General features: G+C 38.0%; 1 protein-coding gene across 4 annotated transcripts in view; it reads left to right on the top strand.

The window, feature by feature from the left end:
- GPHN (gephyrin) overlaps nt 1-22769 on the top strand; it is a 303926-nt gene that overhangs the window by 269478 nt on the left and 11679 nt on the right. For all 4 annotated transcript variants that reach the window (XM_072864401.1, XM_072864398.1, XM_072864400.1 and 1 more), the window contains 3 exons: nt 2097-2155; nt 2380-2533; nt 4504-4625. In XM_072864401.1, the coding sequence (XP_072720502.1) occupies nt 2097-2155; nt 2380-2533; nt 4504-4625 (335 nt within the window). The remainder of the gene's footprint in view (nt 1-2096; nt 2156-2379; nt 2534-4503; nt 4626-22769) is intronic.

The raw sequence follows: 22769 nt of genomic DNA, 5'->3' as shown, positions 1-22769 counted from the left end.
AATGAAGTTTACTCCAGTTGGCAGCCGGTCACAAGCGGTGTTCCCCAGGGCTCTGTGCTGGGGCCAGTCCTGTTTAATATCTTTATCAATGATCTGGACGAGGGGATCGAGTGCACCCTCAGTAAGTTTGCAGATGACACCAAGTTGTGTGGGAGTGTTGATCTGCTTAAGGGTAGGAAGGCTCTGCAGAGGGATCTGGACAGGCTGGATCGATGGGCTGGGGTCAGTTGTATGGGGTTCAACAAGGCTAAGTGCAAGGTCCTGCACTTGGGTCACAACAACCCCATGCAACGCTACAGGCTTGGGGAAGAGTGGCTGGAAAGCTGCCCAGCAGAAAAGGACCTGGGAGTGTTGGTTGACAGCCGCCTGAATATGAGCCAGCAGTGTGCCCAGGTGGCCAAGAAAGCCAATGGCATCCTGGCTTGTATGAGAAATAGCGTGGCCAGCAGGACTAGGGAAGTGATCGTGCCCCTGTACTCGGCACTGGTGAGGCTGCACCTCAAATACTGTGTTCAGTTTTGGGCCCCTCACTACAAGAGAGACATGGAGGTGCTGGAGCGTGTCCAGAGAAGGGCAACAAAGCTGGTGAAGGGTCTAGAGCAGAAGTCTTATGAGGAGCGGCTGAGGGAACTGGGGTTGTTTAGTCTGGAGAAAAGGAGGCTGAGGGGAGACCTTATCGCTCTCTACAGCTACCTGAAAGGAGGTTGTAGAGAGGTGGGGGTCGGTCTCTTCTCCCAGGTAACAAGTGATAGGACGAGAGGAAATGGCCTCAAGTTGTGCTAGGGGAGGTTTAGACTGGATATTAGGAAATTTTACTTCACTGAAAGGGTTATCAAGCACTGGAACAGGCTGCCCAGGGAAGTGGGTGAGTCACCATCCCTGGAAGTATTTAAAAGACGTTTGGATGAAGTGCTTAGGGACATGGTATAGTGCTGGTCTTGGTAGTGTTAGGTTTACGGTTGGACTCGATGATCTTTTCCAACCTATACGATTCTGTGATTCTGTAATTTATCCATTTTCACAGTAGGTAAACAGAATCACAATCTGTAATCACACATTCATTAACTTCAACTTTGGGGCCTTTAGTTTAAAGCACTTAGTTTGAACTCAGAAAATGCAGTCCATATCACCTTTAAAAAAAGAGACAAGTCCCAGTGTCCTATACAACATTATCGTTCTGTAAAAATTCCAAATGACGAAGACGTGCCTTGTTTGTCTTGTAATATTAGTGTCTGATTTATAACTTTGAGGTACTTAAAGTATGAAGCACTACATGATAACGTAAAAACAAAATCTGTTCCAGTCTAAGTAAGTGTAGATTTAGTGCTACTGACAGGCTGGCACTATCTCAAAGCTGAGTGTATATATCATCAACCCACTTGCAGGGCTTATAAATTAAATATTAACAATATAGGTCATGTGCCATTTATTGGCATTGAATGAATCACCAAACCATTGAAATTCTGAAGAAGTAAACACAAATATTAAAGTAGGCATCAGACTTTTCAGGCCACTGTCTCTCGTTCACAGTAAATAAATATGATTAATAAGCCTCTTTCTGATTTGTACAAAGATCTCAAGTAGGAGTTTCCACTACAGGAATATACATGAAAATCCTGAAGCAGCTAGAGCATATAGCTTCTTCCCACCTTTCTGCAGATGTAGTGGGCTATTGTCTGTCAGACTAATGGTCTTTTTGAAACGCCACCTTTGAAATTGTTCGAGCAGATCAAGTTGGCTGAGAGGAGTAGAAAGAATCCACTTGGTATACCAGATCAACAGACAAACATAGGATGTAACATAGGAAAGATATATAAACACAGGGATCATAAAAAAAGGAAGGTAAAACTATGTATTCAGTGCTGGTCCTTCCCTGGTGAGCTCATCAAAGAGAGAATTTCTTATAAAGCTGTTCAGTTTTAGCACACATTGTATTACGATCTTGACACACAGATCAGGAGAATAATGATGATGCTCAAACCATAAGGTCGCAGTGTAATGAGTACTGTAAGATGTGTAGACTTATGAGAAATTAAAGCTGATTAATCTTCTTTGAATAGCCCAGCTGACTGTATTTGATCTCCTTGTTTTTGTAGGGCACTGAAGAACTAGAGGTTCGAATCCTGGTGCAGGCTCGACCAGGCCAAGATATCAGGTCTGTAAACAGCCTACTTTATAAACAGTAAAATATCTCTGTAAGGAGTAGAAGGGCTGGTGATTTTTATAGTCATTTTTTAACCATAAGTAATACTGACATTTTGACAATCTGACTAATGAACATCCCTGGACACTCCTGACCTGGAGCAGGACCAATCAAGGAAAGATACTTTCAATCTCATTCTGTTTTTCTTTCATTTTTCTCTGTGCTATGATTTTCAGACCTATAGGACATGACATTAAAAGAGGTGAATGTGTGCTGGCTAAAGGAACCCACATGGGTCCATCTGAGATTGGTCTCTTAGCAACTGTTGGAGTTACCGAAGTAGAAGTTAACAAGTTTCCAGTGGTTGCAGTCATGTCAACAGGGAATGAGGTAAGAAAAGTGTTTAGAATCAAGGTCTGAATTACTGTATCTTCTCTGGGACAGTGTTTTGGATAATGACTTCCACCCTACCAAGCAGACTCACTCTTTGATCTGGAACTCATGCTGACATGAGGTATTTTTGTGAGTGATCAATCCGTAATCAGCTGCTTGTCTTTTCTCCCTCGAGGGCTCTCTCACAAGTCTCACACACTCTATTTGCCAAAATTTTGGTAATGTATTCAACCACGTGCCAGCTGCTTTCCTCCTTCCAACAAGGGAGGACCTGTAGGGTAGTCAGGGTTGTAATTCATGCTGCCAATCATGACTGGAAGAGTAATTTCTTTTGAGCAGCACTCCTCTGCAGCTATAGTGCCAATGGCAGATAACCTGTCTTTGAAAACTGAATAGTACTACCAAATGCCTTGCTCTAGTATTGTGCCTTAATATTTTTTTTAATAGTAGCACACGTTGAAATCCAGATAATCTCCTGTTGGTAGAACTCCAGACCAGCTTTCTAATTGCTTTGTCTTAACTACATCAGAAAAATCAGGTTCAAGATTAACTTAATTTACTCATTTCACATATATTGTGGTTTGACCCTAGCCAGCAACTATGCTTGCTCATTCCCTTCCACAGCAGGACAGAGAGAATAGGAAGAGCAAAAGCAAAAGAACTTGTGGGTTGAGATAAAGTCAATTTGAAGTTCAAAGACAGCATGAAGTTTGACCTATAATTTTGACTGTCCTTTGAAACAAACTTTTTGAAATGCAGACACAAACATAAACCTGTATTCTCATACAGGTTGAATATGTTGAATTTTGAAAGATTCTGAAAACTTTTAATACGTTGAATTTTGTCATCTGGTGGTGTCCTTACAACTTCCACAACCCCAGTGAAGGTCACTCTGTGACTACTGGGTACTGTGTGTGGCTGAGGCCAGCCTTGCTGGGACAGAATCTTGCCAGATTTCATAACATAGACAGTGGGTGTCGTGCAGGAAACATACCACTAACCAAAGAACAAATCCAAAGAGCTACAGGGATTACAGGTGATGATTTTCTGAATAGTGTCTTCTGCATGACTGAAGGTTCTTGCATGTCATTAAAGGGTCCTTTACTGATGTGGGCACTCTCTTTTGTATCATGTGTTTAAAAAGATCCTGCACAGTGGGTTTCTTAAACGTCCTATGGAGATCTTCACAGAAATAGAGCTGCTAGCCAAAGCATCAAAATTAGTCATGCTCTACTTTTGGTTATTCTTACCTTACTACCTAACACTATTGCTGCAATTTTGACAGATACATCATTATTATTATTATTATTATTATTATTAACCTCCTGTCAGTATTGTGTTGTCCTTCTGTGTCCTACAAAAGAATTCCTAATATATGTAAAATGTGTTTACATATGTTTGTTTTGTAGTTTAACTTCCAAAATATGTAACACATGTAAGGCAGTTGCCATGATACTATCTTGAGAGAAAGCTTTTCATCCAAAACAGTAATTGATATAAGAACCAAGCTTTAAGCTTCCATCTATTATGCCAGTACAGATTGTTGTATTTAAAAAACATCTTTATTGGTTAAGTAGACAATGAGCTTCAAAATTTCTTTTAATACCTTTAAATCTGGTTAGCAACATCAATGAAGTTCCTTTAAAATCATTTAAATAGAAGCAATAACTTGGAAAATTAAAGTTTGTGTTTTGATTTCTAATGTTTGAGATTAGAAGCCAGGTACTCATAAGGAGAAAGAAGGTTTTGCAGACATGAACCAACAGGAACAAACTGAGCAACATGGAGGATTGGACTAAACAAGCACATTACATATCTTACTAATTTAAATTCACTAAATCACTTCACACATGTATTTTATGATAGGTGTCTAAGAATATCCTGTCCAGTCTGAAGAAGAAAATTCTCACTTGTATAAAGGCACAGTATTCCAAGGAGACTGACTGAGAGTGTTTCTGGTTTTATAGCTACTGAATCCTGAAGATGACCTCTTGCCAGGAAAAATTCGGGACAGTAACCGTTCAACTCTCCTAGCTACAATCCAAGAACATGGCTATCCAACAATCAACTTGGGAATTGTGGGAGATAAGTAAGTGCTACATGTTAGTAAAGATGTCACTTCATATTCATGCAGTGCACTTTATAGCATCCATGGAAAAAAGAAATACCAGAGAAAATGTCACTCATTGCAAGTGTCAGAGCATTGTGACAGGGCACATCTTGGAGAAGATATTGTACCCTTTTCATTAGAGAAATAAATAAGTCTATTCTAATATTAAGAGGAATCATTTGATAAAATTTTTATTGAATGGTGTTTATCTTGTTTTGCCTTCTGTTTGTTGAAACATCTATTACTGCTGCAAAATGAATTTATTGCTGCAGTATCATCACAAGCACCATACTTAATACACGTAAGAGGAGACAATTCTACAGCAGCTATACTTTTTTCTGATCCAATAAAGGGAGAAGGAAAGTTTCTCTCCGAGTTTATTTTCCATGCCAAAATTAATTTACAGTATAAAATTTTGTCAGATTCTGAGTAACTGTCTTTTGGAGAAGGCCCCACTGCTGGATGTTGCTCAACATTTCCAGAAATATGTCAAAGAATTTTAAAGAACCAAAAATTTTTTTTTCCTTTACTGGTCTCTCTGCTTTGATTGCCACAGAGTAGTACCCTGTGATAAGTCTTTCCGTTCATCTGACAGTGATTGCTCTTATTTCCCAGTGGTAGTGAAGTCACATCTCCTGTTGAGAGCTCTAGGATAAGTGATTGAAGTGTTCAGTCTTCTGTCCTTTGCCAGACTGTGCAGTGCCTGTCATCCATGGCTTGAGTTTCTCAGCATAACGTATTTCCTCAATTTATTGAGCCCCAAAGGCTTTGAACAGGCTTTCTTGTTTCTCATTTTGGGTATCAAACCAACTGACAGACTTGGTTTGGTAGGGAGTTGTTCAGGTTCACCTCCACCTGTTTGAGAAAAAGGGTATTCCCTGTGGGTAGTTAAAAGTGAGGCAGATCAGAAAAAAAAAGGGGAGGGGCGGCAGGGGGGAATAGTGAATTTCAGCACCCACATTTCACATTGATTGATGACAAAATTCCCAAGCAGGGAGACAAGGTTACTGCTAGGGAACAGCTCGTTTCAAAACCAGTCTCCCCTAGTGCAGGATTCAATACAAAATATCACTAGCTTGACAGAAAGTATATGAATGGGCCAACCATTGCGTGGTTTTACAATATGGGAACCACCCTGAATGGTGGCTCCAGGAAATGCAGTTGTATTTGAAGTATTCATACTGGGAATGTGACACACAGCAACCGCAGCGGTTGCTGTGATCTTAGGGAAGCAAACCCTTCTGGATACTCTCATTGCATCCAGGCATCCTTTTTGCTTCTCTGGCCTGGCAAAACTCCATTGCTGTTCCAAATAGCAATTAATATCAAAAACCTCCTGCCCATGAATGCTTCCAATTTCATGTGGAGATTTCATGCAGACAGAGTCTAAACTCATGAGACTGTTCTTTCCAGGAATGGTATCTAAATGTCCTGGATCTCTAGAGTGTTTTCTATATTATAAGGACCTTTTTAGACTTTAAAACACAGGTAGCTGAAGTTCTCAAATAAAACTACTATATCCAGAGATCAGGTTCTAGATTTACATGTCTGAGAAAAAAGAAAACAGACACAAAAAGGCTGTCAGCTCCTGAGAGTCATCTCTGCATAAAAGAAGGGTTGGCAGGGGTTTTCTCCAACAAAATGTTGGAGGTAGAACTTTTTGCCACCTGCATGACCAAAAGTTACTGCTACTGTCATCAACATTACTGTCAACATCAACTTACATGCTGTCATTAACAGTGGGTTAATCCAATGGAGAAGATGCTTTCCCTGAATATCCTTCTGGTAGCCCCTCTGGCAAAATAAGAATTAAAAGCTTGTTTGTTCTTTATGGCCTATGGAGAGTTTAACTTAAGGTCATTGTGCAAAACTATAGCTATGTACTCCATTGCCTTCAGGAATTTTTTCTATGACCTTCTAGGCATGGAGTCTCTGTGAGGATAATTAATCTTGAAAGCTCTCAGTAATAAATAGCAAACAATTTTAGAATCATAGAATCATTTAGGTTGGAAAAGACCTTTAAGATCATCAAGTCCAACCGTTAACCTAACGCTGCAAAGTCCACCACTAAGCCATCTCCCTAAGTGCCACATCTACACGTATTTTACATATCTCCAGGGACGGTGACTCCACCACTTCCCTGGGCAGCCTGTTCCAATGCTTGACAACCCTTTCAGTGAAGAAATTTTACCTAATAGCCAATCTAAACCTCCCCTGGCACAACTTGAGGCTGTTTCCTCTCATCCTATCGCTTGTTACTCATGAGAAGAGACCGACTCCCACCTCACTACAGCCTCCTTTCAGGTAGTTGTAGAGAGCAATAAGGTCTCCCTTCAGCCTCCTTTTCTCCAGGCAAACAACCCCAGTTCCCTCAGCCGCTCCTCACAGGATTTGTTCTCCAGACCCTTCACCAGCTTCGTTGCCCTTCTTTGGACACACTCCAGCACCTCAATGTCTTTCTTGTACTGAGATTTAAGGCCCAAGATAATTTTTTTACTTTTCTACATTTTACTTTTCTATATTTTTTACAAATATGTTTTTTACTTGTTGGATGCTAGCTGAAAACCAGACACCAAACATATATATCAGTCAAAGGTTGACAAGTGTCTGCAGCTTTGCTTTCAGTTATGAGAGGTTGATACTTTTGAATCCTCGCTATTAAAATGTTCTGTGTGTCTTGAGATAGTGTTACCTTGGCAAAGGTAATAAGAGTTCTTTTTAATCTTTTGGTTTCATGCTTGGGGAGTCATTTCTGCAGAGGTAGTTGCTTTAGCTCATAGAACAGAAACAATGGTCCTCCAATTGTAGAGTGATTTTGTACTTTGCAGTAAGTTTTGAAAGAATAATTCAGCACTGTTGACTTAGCCACAAATCTTCCCCACCTGATACCAGGATTCTGTCTTAGCAAGTCTCCTGCCGTTCTTCTCACACTCACATGCCCAATCCATATATTTACAACAAAATGCATCTGCAGTTCTGTTTCAGTCAAAGGGAAAATCTGATTATGTAAATTAGTTTGATAATAAGTTTGGTATTATTTCATTATGTAATAAAGCTAGTAAGAGAATGTTGCCCATACGGATATTTCAGTATATAAACTTCAGACTAACATGACCGATTTGATGGAGTACCATGGCACTTGAACAAATGCAAAAGACTTACCAGAGAGATCTTACAAAGGGTACAATTTTGACATTTTAATTAGCATGTTTATAGAAAAGATGAACAAGCCTTCAGTGTCTGTTATATGGTTTACTGGAGTTAAACCACAGATTGTGTGTGTTTGTGTGTGCTCACGTATATGTGCAGTTTATTTCATATGTATAATACGTATCTAGACAGTGAAAAAGAGAAAGATTTTATATGCCTGCAATACCTACAGATGTAGTAAAACTATTGGCATACAATAGTTTTCAGAAGGGAAAATTAAAAACTTGTAATTTTTTCTTCAAAGGTATCACTGTAATGTATTTTTCCCTTCCCATATTTCACATTTGGAGTTTATATTCTATTCTTTTTTTTTTTTCTTATTTCTTTTTGCTTATGCATTTTACATTACATTGAGTAAATTTTTACTGAGTTTTACTGGGAGTGTCACTTGCTGTATACCATAAACACTGAATGGAGTTTGAGAGAGTAGCTAGTAGGGAGCACAGTTGAGTATTACTACTGCTGTAACAGGTCAAGTTTTTTAACAAGCACGGAAATTCTGTCAGTCATATTTACAGAGCTAATATGCAAGCTTGAAAATTGTTTTAGAGTAGTATTTGCAAAGACAAACTTAGAGGTAAGTATTCCTATATTTCATTTCAGCATATGAATCACTCAGAGGTGTTTAGGTAAGAAAACAGCTTGTCCAGCTGCTTCAAAGCCCAGGACTGTGATACACATAAACACATTCCAACAGACAATGTGAAAGGATGGGGAAGCACATGGAATGTCTGTGGGTGTCTGCAGAGTAGCTAGGAGCACTTTAAAAATGCCTTTGCATATTAATCATATGAGAAGTTACATTTTGAACTGGCCACTCACGTCCAACTTAGCCTATATTTCTATTTTCAATTGAAACCAATATTTTGTTTCTTTTTGGAGCATTTTAATGATTTCTGAGATTGTCGTCGTTTGTTTCCATTCTCATTAATTGTATATATGATCCAATATTCAAAATGAAAAACAGCAAGTCCAAAACACATAGATAAAATCTACAGTTAAAATCCTAGAAGCAAACAATAGGAGAAAAGAACAAACCTGGAAAATGCGATACAGCTGAAGTTGTGTCTGGCTAGAAGCCAAGATTTTGTCTATTTGTATTCTTAGCACATAAAAACCAAGCTGTTTGAAAAGCACACACCTCTGGGTAGAAATGGAAGATATTCCATTTCCAGAACTACTCCAAACACAAGAAACAAATGCAAAACCAAAAAAGGGAAGAACCCTTCTGATGTTGTTCTTACTGTTGTGTCTTACATCTGTGTCTGAATCACAGAATCACTTGATAAAAAATTGCGAAAACAACTGGCCAGTTAAAACTGGTATTCCAATGTACTTTTGTGTGTTGTCTCATATAACAAGACCAAGTTAAAAAGGCTTCTAATTTCATTTCCTTTGCTTATAGTCTATGAAAATATTTGGTTCTTTGAAAACCATTGATAAAAACAAGAGTTACATCTCTGATCTGATCCGTAGAACTCTATTAACTTAATTATCAGGATATTTTTGTGTCTGATTATTTCATTTGTGTTGTTCTTTGTATCCACTGTTTATTTAAAGCTGTAAAGTTCAGCCCTAGCAAAACCTGCTATAGCGTGGGCCTCTGTTTTAGAAAGCAATCTTCCATTTTGACAGTTTTCGTTCTATGAGAGACTCTCTTATTAAACTTGCTAAAGAATTTTGATCATGTATGTGATTAACTCAATTTCCTCTGTTCTTACTTTTGTTTACATTAGTGCGTTTTCCCCTTCTCTGCATTCTTTTCACTATTTTCTAATTCCCTTATCATTTTTCTCAGAGACATGTATAACATTAGCTGCTTCCAGCTGCATTTTCATTTATGAGCCTGTGATTTCACAATGGAGAGAGTAAGAATCTCTCTCTCCTTAGGAGAAAAATTTAGGAAATTCACATTATCTGCTCAGTTGCTTTAAAAATTTATCAGAATAGTTATAAAATCAGCAGCATATGAGAGCTTTTCTACATTAGAAGTGATTAGTTTCTCATTTATATACCTCTCTTTTATGACATATTGTTTGACATAGAGCTCCTAAGTCACAGATAAACCCATTAAAAATCACCCTTGCTATTGTGGCAGCATTACAGTATGATATCCCTAAAATAAAGGCTTTGAAAGAGTGCCTTCATATTTTAGAAGGGATACTAAGATCTCATTCAAGGATTTAGTCTGCTTGAATTTTATGTTTGCCATCCAAAAAGAGGTTTCGATCTTTTGTACTTGTGTGGGTTGCATGTAATTACCAGTATTATAGTTCAGATGGAACATCTGGAGTGGAGGGAGAAGAGCAGGGAAACTGCTCTAACTCTAAAATTTCTCACGCAATATCAACTTGGCATATATCATCAAATGAGTTAGACTATGAGTTATAGGCAGAATTCAGCCACAGAATCCTAGGCTCTCCCTGCACCAGTTTAATGTCCAACTTGGGTACGATCAAATATACTGTGAACAGAATTATTAGTAGTAGTAGTATCATTTAACAAGTGACTGCAAGAAAAGGCTTGTTAGAGAAAAGGCCTTAAATCAAATGTCACAATATTAGTTTTTGCTAAAGTGACTTCAGTTCTAGATCTGCTCAAAGAATGATGGTGTTATAAAGTGTGACCATAGCCTAATGAATCTAGGGACACTGGGTAATGGTTTGAAGGTGATTCAGATAGGGAGGTCTTCTCTTGCATTGTGCCTTGTCAAGAAGAATATTCTCCTTTTCAAGCAGAGATGTTTAATATCTGTCACAACTCTTGATAATCATTAGGGCAAACTTCAGATAAGTTGTCATATGTGACAAGTCATCTTATCTAATGCACATACTCAGAAAACACAAAGAAACATCTGAGCCAAAATAGAGGTGGAAAAAAGAACTTGTGAAATGGGGCAGTGCAAGTCCCAGGGGATCTTCTGTACCCGTAGGAAACTACAGAGTGTGACAGGTAATAAAATCTCGTGCTGTAGAGGTGACAGGTGCAAAGCTAGTGCACAACAGTGTGTCATTCTCATAATTGTCTTCAACACAAGCATGGACTTCTTCCTGAATTAGCATTTATAGAATCATAGCCCAGTAGTAGAACATGACACTAAACAGCAAATAATAAAGAGGACAGAATACTATGAAAATCCTCCTATATTTGAAAACAAAAGGAATCTGTAACCGTATTTGTTGGAGGGAAATAAAAACTACTGTAGTCTATTTTTGAGGCATATGTTAACATTTTAAAAAATACTTGGAGACATAAGTTCTGTTTACAGGAGAACTTCAGCCTCTAGGAGCCAAAATAACATCCACTTAAATGACTTTCAACCTCCTTAATATCTAGATCATATATAGGAATTTGGGTTCCCAAGTCACTGAGAAATTTTTGAGGATTGAAATTTTACTATTAATACCCAAGAAGAAAATAATTAAATCTAATAAAGGCAGTAGATACAGAAAGATCAAAGAAAGAAGTGGTGAATGTTGAAGATGGGTCACTGTGACAGTGATATGAATCCGTTAGAAAACTGGTTATTAGTGTATTATTAATACAGCCAAGTATGAATTGATATATATAGGACTAAAGAATGTAAGTAAAATTTACAGGATGGAGGATTATATCCTGAGAAGTAAAGATTTAGGAGAAGATTTGAGAATCATAGCGAGTAATCTGTTAAATACAAGTTCTAGCATAGGTATAAAGAGCTAAGTCTCTTGTAGAATTAGGAGGTTATTTTTGACCTTACCTTGGTATTCCCAGAACAAGAAGACAACAGTATATTGTATAGAATTCAGAAGAGAACCGTTAAATTTTTTAAGCAGTTGAAAGATGGACTGTATACTCCAACAGTATCAGAACTCAGGCTGTTTAGGTCAACAAAGATATTCTTACAAGATGACTTGATTACATTCCAATAATAATGAGCCACATGGAGAATAAACTTTGAATAAAGTTTCTATTTCAGCAGCAATGGCTAGATATTCAAGTTAGACTAATCCAGACTGTAAATAAAGCATAATTTTAACAGTGAAAATAATTGTCACTAGGAAACTCTATCAAATGCTTTGATAGTCATTTCAATGCAAGATTGGATATTTATTTAAATGTGATCTACAGTTCAAACAGAAGCAAGTTCAGGGAGGTTCCCTGACTATACTAAATACCAAATCAGACAAAATTATCAAAATTATTTCTCCTGGTCGCAAATAATCTCTTAACTCTTACTTCAGAGAATTAAATTAATTTTCATGTTATACTAATGGACAATATGTAGTAGAAGCACAAACTCAGATGACCAGTACCAGCAGGAATAACACAGCAACAGTGATCTATAAAGACAGAATGCCAGTCAGAGCTTTGGCTGTTTTAATATGTGATGCTCAAATGAATTTGAAACTTTCTGGAAATTTGGACAAGATACTTCTGATTTCCTTACCTCTGAGTAATTCATTGTGTCGTTTAGAAATATCTGTAGTTTCAGTCTGCCTTCTTGGAGAACATTGTCAGAGTGAGAGTACTCTTAGAGTTTAGCACCTTGCTGGAAAAAGTTCTTGATTTTTGAGACTGCTGTCCATAATGTTGATGAGTAAACCAGAACCTGGGATCACGTCTGAAATCTGAAAGTCTTTTGTACGTCACTTCCTGACACAGTGACCCTATTTAGAGAAAAAAAGACTGACTTTGTTCTCTGGCAATGAATAGAAGAACAAATGAGGGACTGAAGCCATTTTAGGAAATGGCTGTCTTGGGAAAACTGTCAGAAGGAAATGGACATCTAAACGTATAACCTGAATAGTTTTAATATTTTTCCATTACTTCCAAACAACATTTGTACGCATCTGATCTGACAGACCCTTTCTGTGATGACCTATGAGGAGAAACCAGGCATGGATTTACAAGGTGATGAAGAGGATTTTAGATTTCATGTTAGCAGTGTCCGTGTGCATGCCTAACAGTACAACAATAGTGCTGGCCCAGTCTTCTCCTCACATACCTCAGTCAGACAGGATCTGTGTGTGCCCAGAAGTGATCTCTGAAATGATAGACTGCAGCTGCTATGTGCAGGATCGACTGGGCTGGGGCTGGGGACTGGGGAGGGAGGCTGACTTTGTTGTTGTTAACAGTCCAGCCAGCTGAAAAGAAGAAAGGGCTCAAGAGTTGCGCAATGACAATTCATGACCTGATCCATTTCAATCTTGAACATCTTAGTTTAGGGGGTTTTTTTAAAAGAGACATTTATAAATCTTCATGTCAAATGAAGATTTTTTACATTTTACATTTAATTGACCTACATTTAAGAGTACAAAAATCGTAGATTTCGGCTTATTTCATATTTCTGTTACAAAGGACACTATCTAAAAATTATTTCTTCCCAGTGAAACTGACTTGGAAGAAGTATATGTAAAAGGAAATGCTGTCTTCATAAAATAGGAATTCATAGCAAAACATTAATTGTTTTAAGTAAGGTCCTGATAGCAGTAACTTTCTCAGTTTTTTTCTAATCCTGCCTCTTGGAGCAGGGTAGCTGGGTATGAAGCTTCTCATGAATGAAGTGGCATCTTTATTGACTATGGAGATATAAAATTAGGATAAATACAGCCCTTTCCCCCTTGTAGGCAAGAAGGTGACATTTAATATGCCTTGAGATCCATTTCCTGAATAAGAAGCTAGAAAGTGTGAGTAAAAATGTTTCAGTGGGGCCCATCTCCAAATATTTTCCAATTATCTGTGGTCCTCCTTCCAGTATGTCAAGGTGTTTAACACTTCATTTTGCTTTGTCTGGAAGTCAAGAGTAAAGAAGTTTCTCCACAGACTGCAAGGAAAGATGAACTACACATTGTTGGCATGCCCAGTTGAGCCTAAATCCTTCCATAACTTCACTCTTCAACCTTGTGAGAACCTGTCCAAATTGTAACAGAAAGATGTTCCCGTGCACTCCCTTTCTCTCCCGTTGGCTGGCCTTGCAGAGGGGAAGCATTTCCCATTATGATTTTGAATATTCAGAGCCACCAAGGGGGACACAGCTGGGCACAGAGCATCCCTTTCACCCCAGGAGCCTCTCTCCTTCCCTGGCTCTTTATTATACCCCTTCTGCTTCCTTTACCCTCAGGAAGCCAGATGTTTTTAAAGAAGAAGGGACACAGAGCTTCCAGAACACTGCGGAGACAGGCCTACCAGATTGGTGAGCACTGTTTTTAAAACACTTGGGACGCTGAGGCACATGCATGCTCACAGGCAGGCTCGACTAGGTGTCTGTCGGTGCAGAGCTTGGCGCACAGATTCTACCAATGGTTGCCATACAGAAGCAAATGGTGTTTTATTCTGTCCATTAAATAACACTGCCTTGTCACTTAAGTTCTTATGCACTAGTGCACTGTAGATGTACATGGCTCCACAACGTTGATAAAATTAAAATTCTGTTAATACCAAGAATGTTTACATTACTTGTCGGTAGCAGCAAACATCTTTATCCATCAAGCCTTTTCCCTTTTAAAAATAGAGCAAATTAGGAAGAAACTTGCTTGAAGGTAGTAGTGGAGTACAACTCTAGGGAAGTCACTGTTATGACTCTTCAGTCCTACCTGTGTACTTGTTTTTCCATTACCATGCTGATCATCTCTAAAGCAGGCTAACTGGAATGTTCATGAAATCTCTAAACCTTCCACTACGCTTTCTTTCCAAAATACATGTACAATTATATACTAGGTCTTATTTAGGGGGATGGCTTAATAATATAGATTAATTTACAGAACTTACCTCCTGTCACAGACAGGCCAAAGGGGCAGGAGTGATAACAGAGGGAGAGTAAACTACCTGTCATTTTCTCCATTAAGAAACAGAAAAATTAGTTTCTATAGTTTGATTTTTGTAGGAATTAAAAATAGGCAGAAAAGGAATGAAAAACCTATCGAGGGCTAGTACCTGAAAACTTCAGTCATGTGAGGATCCTCACTGAGGTTAGTGGGTCTATTTGTATTACAAAAGGTTGGAGGATTGAGTTACAGCTTATCGTTCGCTTTGCATACTGCAAAAACAAGTTTCTGTATGCATTACTGAATCAATCTGTCATATCCTCAGCCTTCAAAAGACTTGTTCTTGTTTAGCATTTGGTTGTTCATGCTGAAGCCAGGTTGTCATAAATCTAGGTTTTCCTCATTAAATTGGCTCAAGAGATCAACCCACTAGAATCTTACGCTATACTCTACACATCCCAAAAAACTTAACTGCAATTAGCTTACAAGAACCTGCAGTCTTTAAAACATTTTAAATTAATGTGAAGAACACAATATAGACTATCTGCTTTATCAGAAATTGCTGAGAAGCTGGAATCTACCAGCAGGTGATCAACTTGGAATACCTCATACAAGTCAGTTCACATATCATTGCTAACAGCCTAAATCTAGAGGACACATTAAATGAGCCTTTGGGCTCTTCTAAGCAGTGCTGGGGCAAGCATCAACAAAAAACAGCCCCTAGAATAAAGCCTTGCTACCCAAAGCATGAGTAATAAGAAAATGCTTCTGCTCCCAGAGCAGGAGAAACTGCAAGGTGCATTTTCTTACACTGAAAACATCTTTGTGCTCGAAGGAATACAGTCCAGTATTGCAGAGACAAATGAAGTTCTAGTTCCTTCCACTGACTAACAGCTGTCAAGAAATTGATTTGCTGGTCTCAAACAGGATACGTTTCTCTTTCTGTTCCTTCTCTTCACTTATTTCTAATAAACTGTAGTTTACTCTTCTTGGAGAATTTGTATTATCTTTTAGTAAAAAATAATTGATGTCATATTTCATTTCACATTTTCTAAAAAATAACTACTTGTTTTAAGACATAGCTGATGACAGAGAATTTTAAAAGGCCTTTTTATATTGTCTCTGACCACTGGCTTCCAAGTCATTTTTCTTCTGGAGACAGACATTTTTCCAAGTGACTAAGTTATTATTCTGTAAAAGGTAGAGCTTTACAGAGAAAACCTTAATTTTGAGGCATTGCCTTTAGGGGCTGCATTTCTACTTGTCATAGAAACATCCATACTGTAGTTCAATACTAGTTACACTAGTTTACGGGGGGGATGAATTTACTTAAAATTCACTTAAAATTTATTTAAAATTTACTCTTACTTAAAATTGAAGCTAAAGCAAAATGAAGGGGTAAGAAATTCTGTGATAACAATACCGTGTCACCATGTGTCAGATTGTGTAATACTATTTGCTTTATATAAGCAACTGGCACTAATTACATCAATCATAATATTTTACTTTCAGTTATGTCAGTATAAGCCAGTTCTCATATTTCATGAGTGCTTTGAAAGAAATAACTGCAGAACCATGTTTACCCTTCAGACTCACCAGTGCAGTCATCTTTACTGATGAGCAATGTCTTTGGCATTGATTATTGTATTGTGTGGTGTAATCTTCAGTCATATTATTCCAACCCAGCTACAACTGTTGAATATTTTCCACTCCAAAAGTGAAAACCTTTCAGTGAATCCATATAGATTCACTTCCTTCATAAGAAGGAAGATAAAATGGGAGCTATTATCTTTACCAGTGGAATCCCATCCAACTTCTTGGAAAAACTAATGGATTTCTGGTAAGTCTTGGGATAAAGTTCATTGTCCTCAGACAGTAAAATAGCCAGGGATAATTTATTAATTAATGGAAACCAGCTGTTCTCAGGCTTCTTACATTCAGTGGACACACACTAGCCTGGATTTAGAGTGCTCCCGGGTTAGTACAATGGCACAGCACCTGAAGACAACTGTTATCAGAGCTTTGGTCCTGTTCTTTCAGCATTGATGAACAAATCACTACAATTCACAAGCAAATGCTTGCAGATGAATGTACATGAGCAGCAGACAAGAATGCGATACAGGACCCAACCATCCACAGTGTAATGCCTTCATGTAGGAATGTGCTCCGTAGTACATAAGCACCTGGCTTCTACAACATGGGACCTTTTCCTGGTGCACTCCCATGGCTGTCTCTTTTTCTGACCTCTCTGCTCTTTTGTAATTCTGGCATATATATGAGTGGGAGGCTTCTGAAACAGTTCATGAAAACAGTGGAGTAAAATATGTTATCCAGATACAGAGAAAAGTTGAAGGCATTAGGTAGATCTCATGGTAACTTCAGCAAAGGAGTTGAAGACCTCTAATCAAAGTCTTTTTGAGTTCATAAATGTAACATGAAAAAGAATACTCTGCAAAATAGTGTTCTTATTTGCAGCAGCATCAATTAAAGGAGCAGCAAAAAGTAACAAAGGCAGATTCTTTTATGCTGCTATCAGACAAAACTTACATTGTCATGTTGAACAAGCCAAAAGGTACTGTAATTATTCCAGCTTTCCTTACAAGCTGGCTTAGGGAAAACATATTGCATCTGTTCAAAGTGATCCAGGGAAATACCACAGAAGGTAGAAGGAAGAAACATTATGAGAACATGATGAAATACACTGGAGAATTTTGAAACAAATACAGTTTCAGAAGAGTGCCCATATGTTCCTACATACATCATCAAAATCGGATCTTCTGCTTTAGAATACCATGCTAGTCAAAACACAGAATTCCTATTACATTCAAATATTCATCCACTGAATTACATTCATTGAAATACACTGAAATACATTCATCGAATTACATTCAATATTACATTCTACAGAAGCTGGGTTTTAGTTGGCTAAACCTAATATGGCATCTGTTCACTATTCTGCATCCTGCAAATTACTGATATGCAAAATATTCCTCTTGGCCATGAGGTGAGAAGTGGGTGACAGACTTTGTCTTTATGCCTAGCTGCATTCATCTATTCATTTTGAAATCTGTCACCTCAACTGAATGAGCACAAGAAGAAAAATGAGAGTTAATCATAAAGGATCAAATCCATATCCCATATTTCCTCAAACAGAAATGTCATTGAGCTTGATGAGATCTCCGTCTGAGTACATTACGTACAGTCTCTTGTTTTTTTGATGAAAGTTCTACTTCGGTAAATTCTTTGTTGTTTTGGAGGTGTTTCTTCTTTTTTTTTCTGCTGTAGAACTAGAAGCTTGATTGGGGTCTTTGCATACAAGGGGAATTTCTAGCAGGTCCTTGTACCTTAGTTAAATCTTTTCTTCTTCTGGGAGATCTGTTTGGCAGAAAAGAGACCTCATAAGATGCAAAACTAGCACAAACCACTGTTCTCAGTTTGTGTGGGCATGGCCAGAATGTGCGAAACTCAGGGTACCTACAGACGGCACATAGCCTTTTGAAGTTTACAGTCAACTGCTGTAGTTTAGAGGAGCAGCTGGTCTACTTTGGTCTTTAGCATGATTGGTGTAGGATCACCGCTAGCACTTCGGTTTTCACTATGTGTCCAGGAATCTGTAGCTCCTCTGAACCTGTGAGGAATCATGTCTGAAGGGGTAATTATTTCAGCATGTAACTGAAATACTTGAGATGCTTTCAAATAAAGTAAAACAGTAGGCAAGAAAGGTTACCCAGCTCTGCTTTTGTATTCACAATAGACACTTCTGCATGCGTCTGGTGCATTATGATGCACACATACCTTTCTGTTTCTGTGTCCAGTATATCTGTAAAGCACGCAGGTTTAAGGTGCTAACTGTGATGGTTTGCATGCACAAATTTTGCAAGTACAGGTTTCCAGAAGACCTGGGTTTATAAAAGCCTAGGCTGATGCACAGAAGAGTACAACAATCACAAGTGTTTCTATTAGTCACCCAACAGTAATAGCTGTATATGGCAATGAACAACAAGGACTGGAAATGACTGTCAGGTAATGAGGTTAATTTGAATGAATGAGACTACTGTGGCAAAGAACTTGGCGGAAATTGTCCTGGAGATGAGTAATGAACTATGGATTTTGTACCATGACAATGGCTTGATAAGTCAGTCCTATCTCATTCGATTTTACAGGGATCACTCATTTTACTGCAGAGTGGTAGGCAATGCAGATCATCATTTGTTGTTATTTGTTTTCTAAATTAAATTATAAAACTGAGCAGTTTAATTGCATGTATCAGACTGCTGGTGTTAAGGGTTGTATCACAGAAAAGGCTGACAGATTTATAATTAATGTGAAGTGAAGCACAACAATAGGATCAACAGAAGTGAATTAACAGACGTTGATTTCTATTTGAAAGAGAAAATTACACTGTAATTTAGGGTACTTCAAAATGGCACTTAAAACATCGAGAATTCTTTGGTCTTGACTGTACTGTAGCTATTTCTTTTGTGAGATAAGGGAAAAAATCTTCTACATGGCTGATGTCTATTTTAATGAGGCTTGCATCATTTTCTTGTTCAAGCTCTTAAGCTTCTGTGTATCTGTCTTTTCAGTTCAAAGACAGCTCAGTAATCAAGTGCTGCATAACAGTTTTCCACAAACTAGCTTCGATAATCAGAATTTTTCATTAATCCAGAAGGTGTTCCTATTCTGGTATACTGCCATCCTGTGAGCCCTCTCTTCAAATTAATGAAATCAAGTGGCATGTCAGCTGCAATGTCATGCATCTGCTTACTGGATTCTACCCATGCTGCTGCCACTATACAACAGATACCCTCCAACTAATTTCCAGATTGTACTGCTCATTCTGTTCCATAAAATTGAATAAACAGGGTCAGGAAATTGAGGTAGTAAAGTAGATACTCTTGTTTATCAGACTGGCAAAATTAGCAGAGAATATAAAGATATACTTAAAAGTACAGGGACTCTTTATGCAAAGCATTATGTCTACAGCTTCGAAAGTGTATGTACAATACACACAATGCTTGTGCAGACACAATCTGCTGCAGATGGGGATTTCTACCGTTGAGAGAAAGTTTGGATTTGTGCTTACTTACCCATATGAATAGTTTTGTAAACTGTGTGTAATCCTTAAAGAACAAATTTTCTTAGTTGTATTTACAGGAGATGCTAGGATGTGGTCTGAAACATAGAGCATAATTTTTTTAATCAATTGCAGCACATTAGAAAAGCACACCCCCTTCTTGTGCACAATGTCACTCTGACTTTGAAAATCACCAAATGAAACAGAATAGTTTTGCCATCTGGAAATGAGACTTCCCATCAAAATCTACTTTACACTGATTAAGGTATTCACCATTATATTTGTGCACCTGAAAAAAAATCCAAGAATAGCACTTTCACAAGACATTTTAAAGGATTTATCATAGTAAATTACACCGTTAGTCTAGCTAATCCAGTATCCTGCACCTAGCAATGGCCAGGGCTTCAGAATATAGCTTCTGATTTGTACCTGCTCAGACAGTGAGTGTTATTTCTCACCTTCATGGTGATTTGTCACAGGCCTTTTAGAACAATCTTGTCCTGTTATGCTCAGATGCCAAAGTTATTTTGTCTATTCTTTCAGAAGTTAATAGTCTTCAAGTATTTATTCCCTTTCTATATCAATCAAAAGGAGAAACTGCTTATTGTTATACAACAAATGAAACAAGAAATAGTATCTTGTTATCTGATTTATATCAAATATGTGTCAATATGCAATTTGAATGATAACTCTCTGCATTAAATCCACTAAAGGCAAGGAGAATGTTTGCTACAGTGTTGATTGAAGATTACAGCAGGTGACTCGTGTAAGGAGTGTTTTGTGTTAATTGTAGAGTCATGGAACTACCAGCCTCAAATAGGATAGAAAGTTAGACACACCTGAGTGACAAAAAGAAATGTGCCAAATATGGCAAAAAGAGAGAGGCCTTCTGCAAAGGCAAGGGAGGGAATTCTGTAAATGTCTCCTTTCTTCAGAATAAAAATGAAACTAGCATAATTATTCAGGTTATTACAATAAAATTTCTATCACATCTTTCATTTTGGAAGAATTCGATGCATTTTGCAACTATCTAAAGATTATATGCAGTGCTATTGGTTGGATAAAGTTTTAGTGGTAGAATTTTTAAGTGTCTTGCATTATACAGACGGTCAAGAAAGGGATATACTATACATGTCATTCTACTGGAAATGTTAAAAAAATGCACCAAGTCCAGTAATCTTCAACTTTTTACATGACATGTAATAAAAAACTGTATGATGAGCTACTCCAGTGGTATGCTACCCTCATAAACAAATGTGTGAATTGAGTCCACACCTGGTTTGAGTTTGGGCTTATTTGGGGTTTGGGTTTTTTTTTTCTTTGTTAAGTAATTTTTTATATATATACATACACATAAATATATTCAGTATGTAAGTAGGAGCACTTCTACTCTATTTAACTTTAACAACAGTTAAACATAGCCTTGTTTGCTTTTTACTGTTCCTTCCATTATTCTCAAACCACAACCAAAAGCAAGCATATTTCATAATCCAGAATTAGGATGTTCCCAGGCAGGTGGTCTTGCTACCTATGAATAACTTTTAAATAATTAAGCAAGATAAAATGAAACAGCCTGGAGCAAGCTCCAGATAAGGTCCTCAGCTGCATCACAACCTAATGAGAAAAATATACTGAAAGCAGTCTTAGCCTAGTAATAGTGGCATGAGTGTCTGACTGTCATCCAGCTTCAGGAAGGCCTATATCGACCTGTGTAACGAATACATATTCCTCGCTGCATTCCAATCTGCACCCTCATTGCCAAGGATTAAGGAATACTTAGATCTTGAGAGACTTTTCCTATTACAAACTCTGTAATAATCTTAAGCAATATCTTACTATATACAGACTACTAGTTAGACAATCAATATGAAACAGTTGGTTCTGAAGAAGACATTGACAGTAGCCAACAACAGACTTGCTTCTTTCCTTTTGCCTTCAACAACTAGTGAAGACTTGTGCTGGTTTTTGGATAAAATGATCCTGAGATTTCCGAAGGGGCAGCTGAGAAAACGTCTCTGTTTCCTAAAGAACAAAGGAGATGGTTTTGCTTGAGTCCGTATGTTTTACATTTTCTCCAAAAGAAAACAGAGTTCAGCCATTCATTATAGGCCATTTAGAGTATCCAAGATACCCAGTACCCTCAACAAAAGTCATGGAGGCATGCGACAATATCTGCAGCCACCGTTTCCTTTAAAAAAAAGGTAGTGTATAATTCTGTCTGATTGATTACAGCCTGCACTATGGCACCAGCAATCTGTCCTTCTTTCTGCTGTAGTTTGTTGCCTACGTTTTACAAAGCAATATGACCATAAAGAGTGGATGTAACCCAAGACAAATGGAAAAGTTTTGCAGGATAACCCCACTGTGATGCCAAAGAAGATGCTGCATCAGTCACTGGACATGGTGGAGAAAGGGTCTTAAGTCTTTCTGCCTGTAAGGCATAACCAGGGTAGAGGACACTTGAGGGCTCTCTGGTGAGGAGATGAGGAGTGTGCAGGCTTGCATGCCTTTGAGATATCTACTCAGTGAGGGAGTGCGGTCTTTCTTGCATCACATAAATTGTAGTGTACACAGCACCACGTCGTGCTAAGTGCTGCTTATATTTGACTAAATAACGGGCAAAGACAGGATGCTCAGAGGAAAGGATTTTTCTTTCTGAGACCTTTTGAAACACACAGTTTCTGTTAGTCTCTGAAAGGTCAACCAGGACTTGCATAGTATTTCTAATTTTCCTGTTTCCAGTTTGAAGCCCAAAATAACTGCAGTGATTCTTTCTTTTCATGAAATATAGCCAAAGTTCCCAAAGGATAGCCCACATGCCATTTGCAGCCTGCAAAGCCTTGATAACCCATAATGGCATTTTGTAATTGTAGTGTGGCGTTTAACTGAAGTGCTGTATTCCAGGTGAAGTCCTTTATACAGTCACTAGCATTATTGCCCTTTCGTTCAATTGCATTCTAAGAAGGAACAGCCTCCCATGAAAAACTTTCAGCATCATAAAAATAAAAACATACCATTGAAGGAACATTATATACAGTCATAGCAATCAGTCAGCTTCTGGTCAGTTCACAAATGTTAAATGCAAAGTAT

This window comes from Ciconia boyciana, chromosome 6 (assembly GCF_034638445.1).
Source record: "Ciconia boyciana chromosome 6, ASM3463844v1, whole genome shotgun sequence".
NCBI lineage: Eukaryota > Metazoa > Chordata > Aves > Ciconiiformes > Ciconiidae > Ciconia > Ciconia boyciana.
This window is presented reverse-complemented; position numbering and strand designations above follow the sequence as displayed.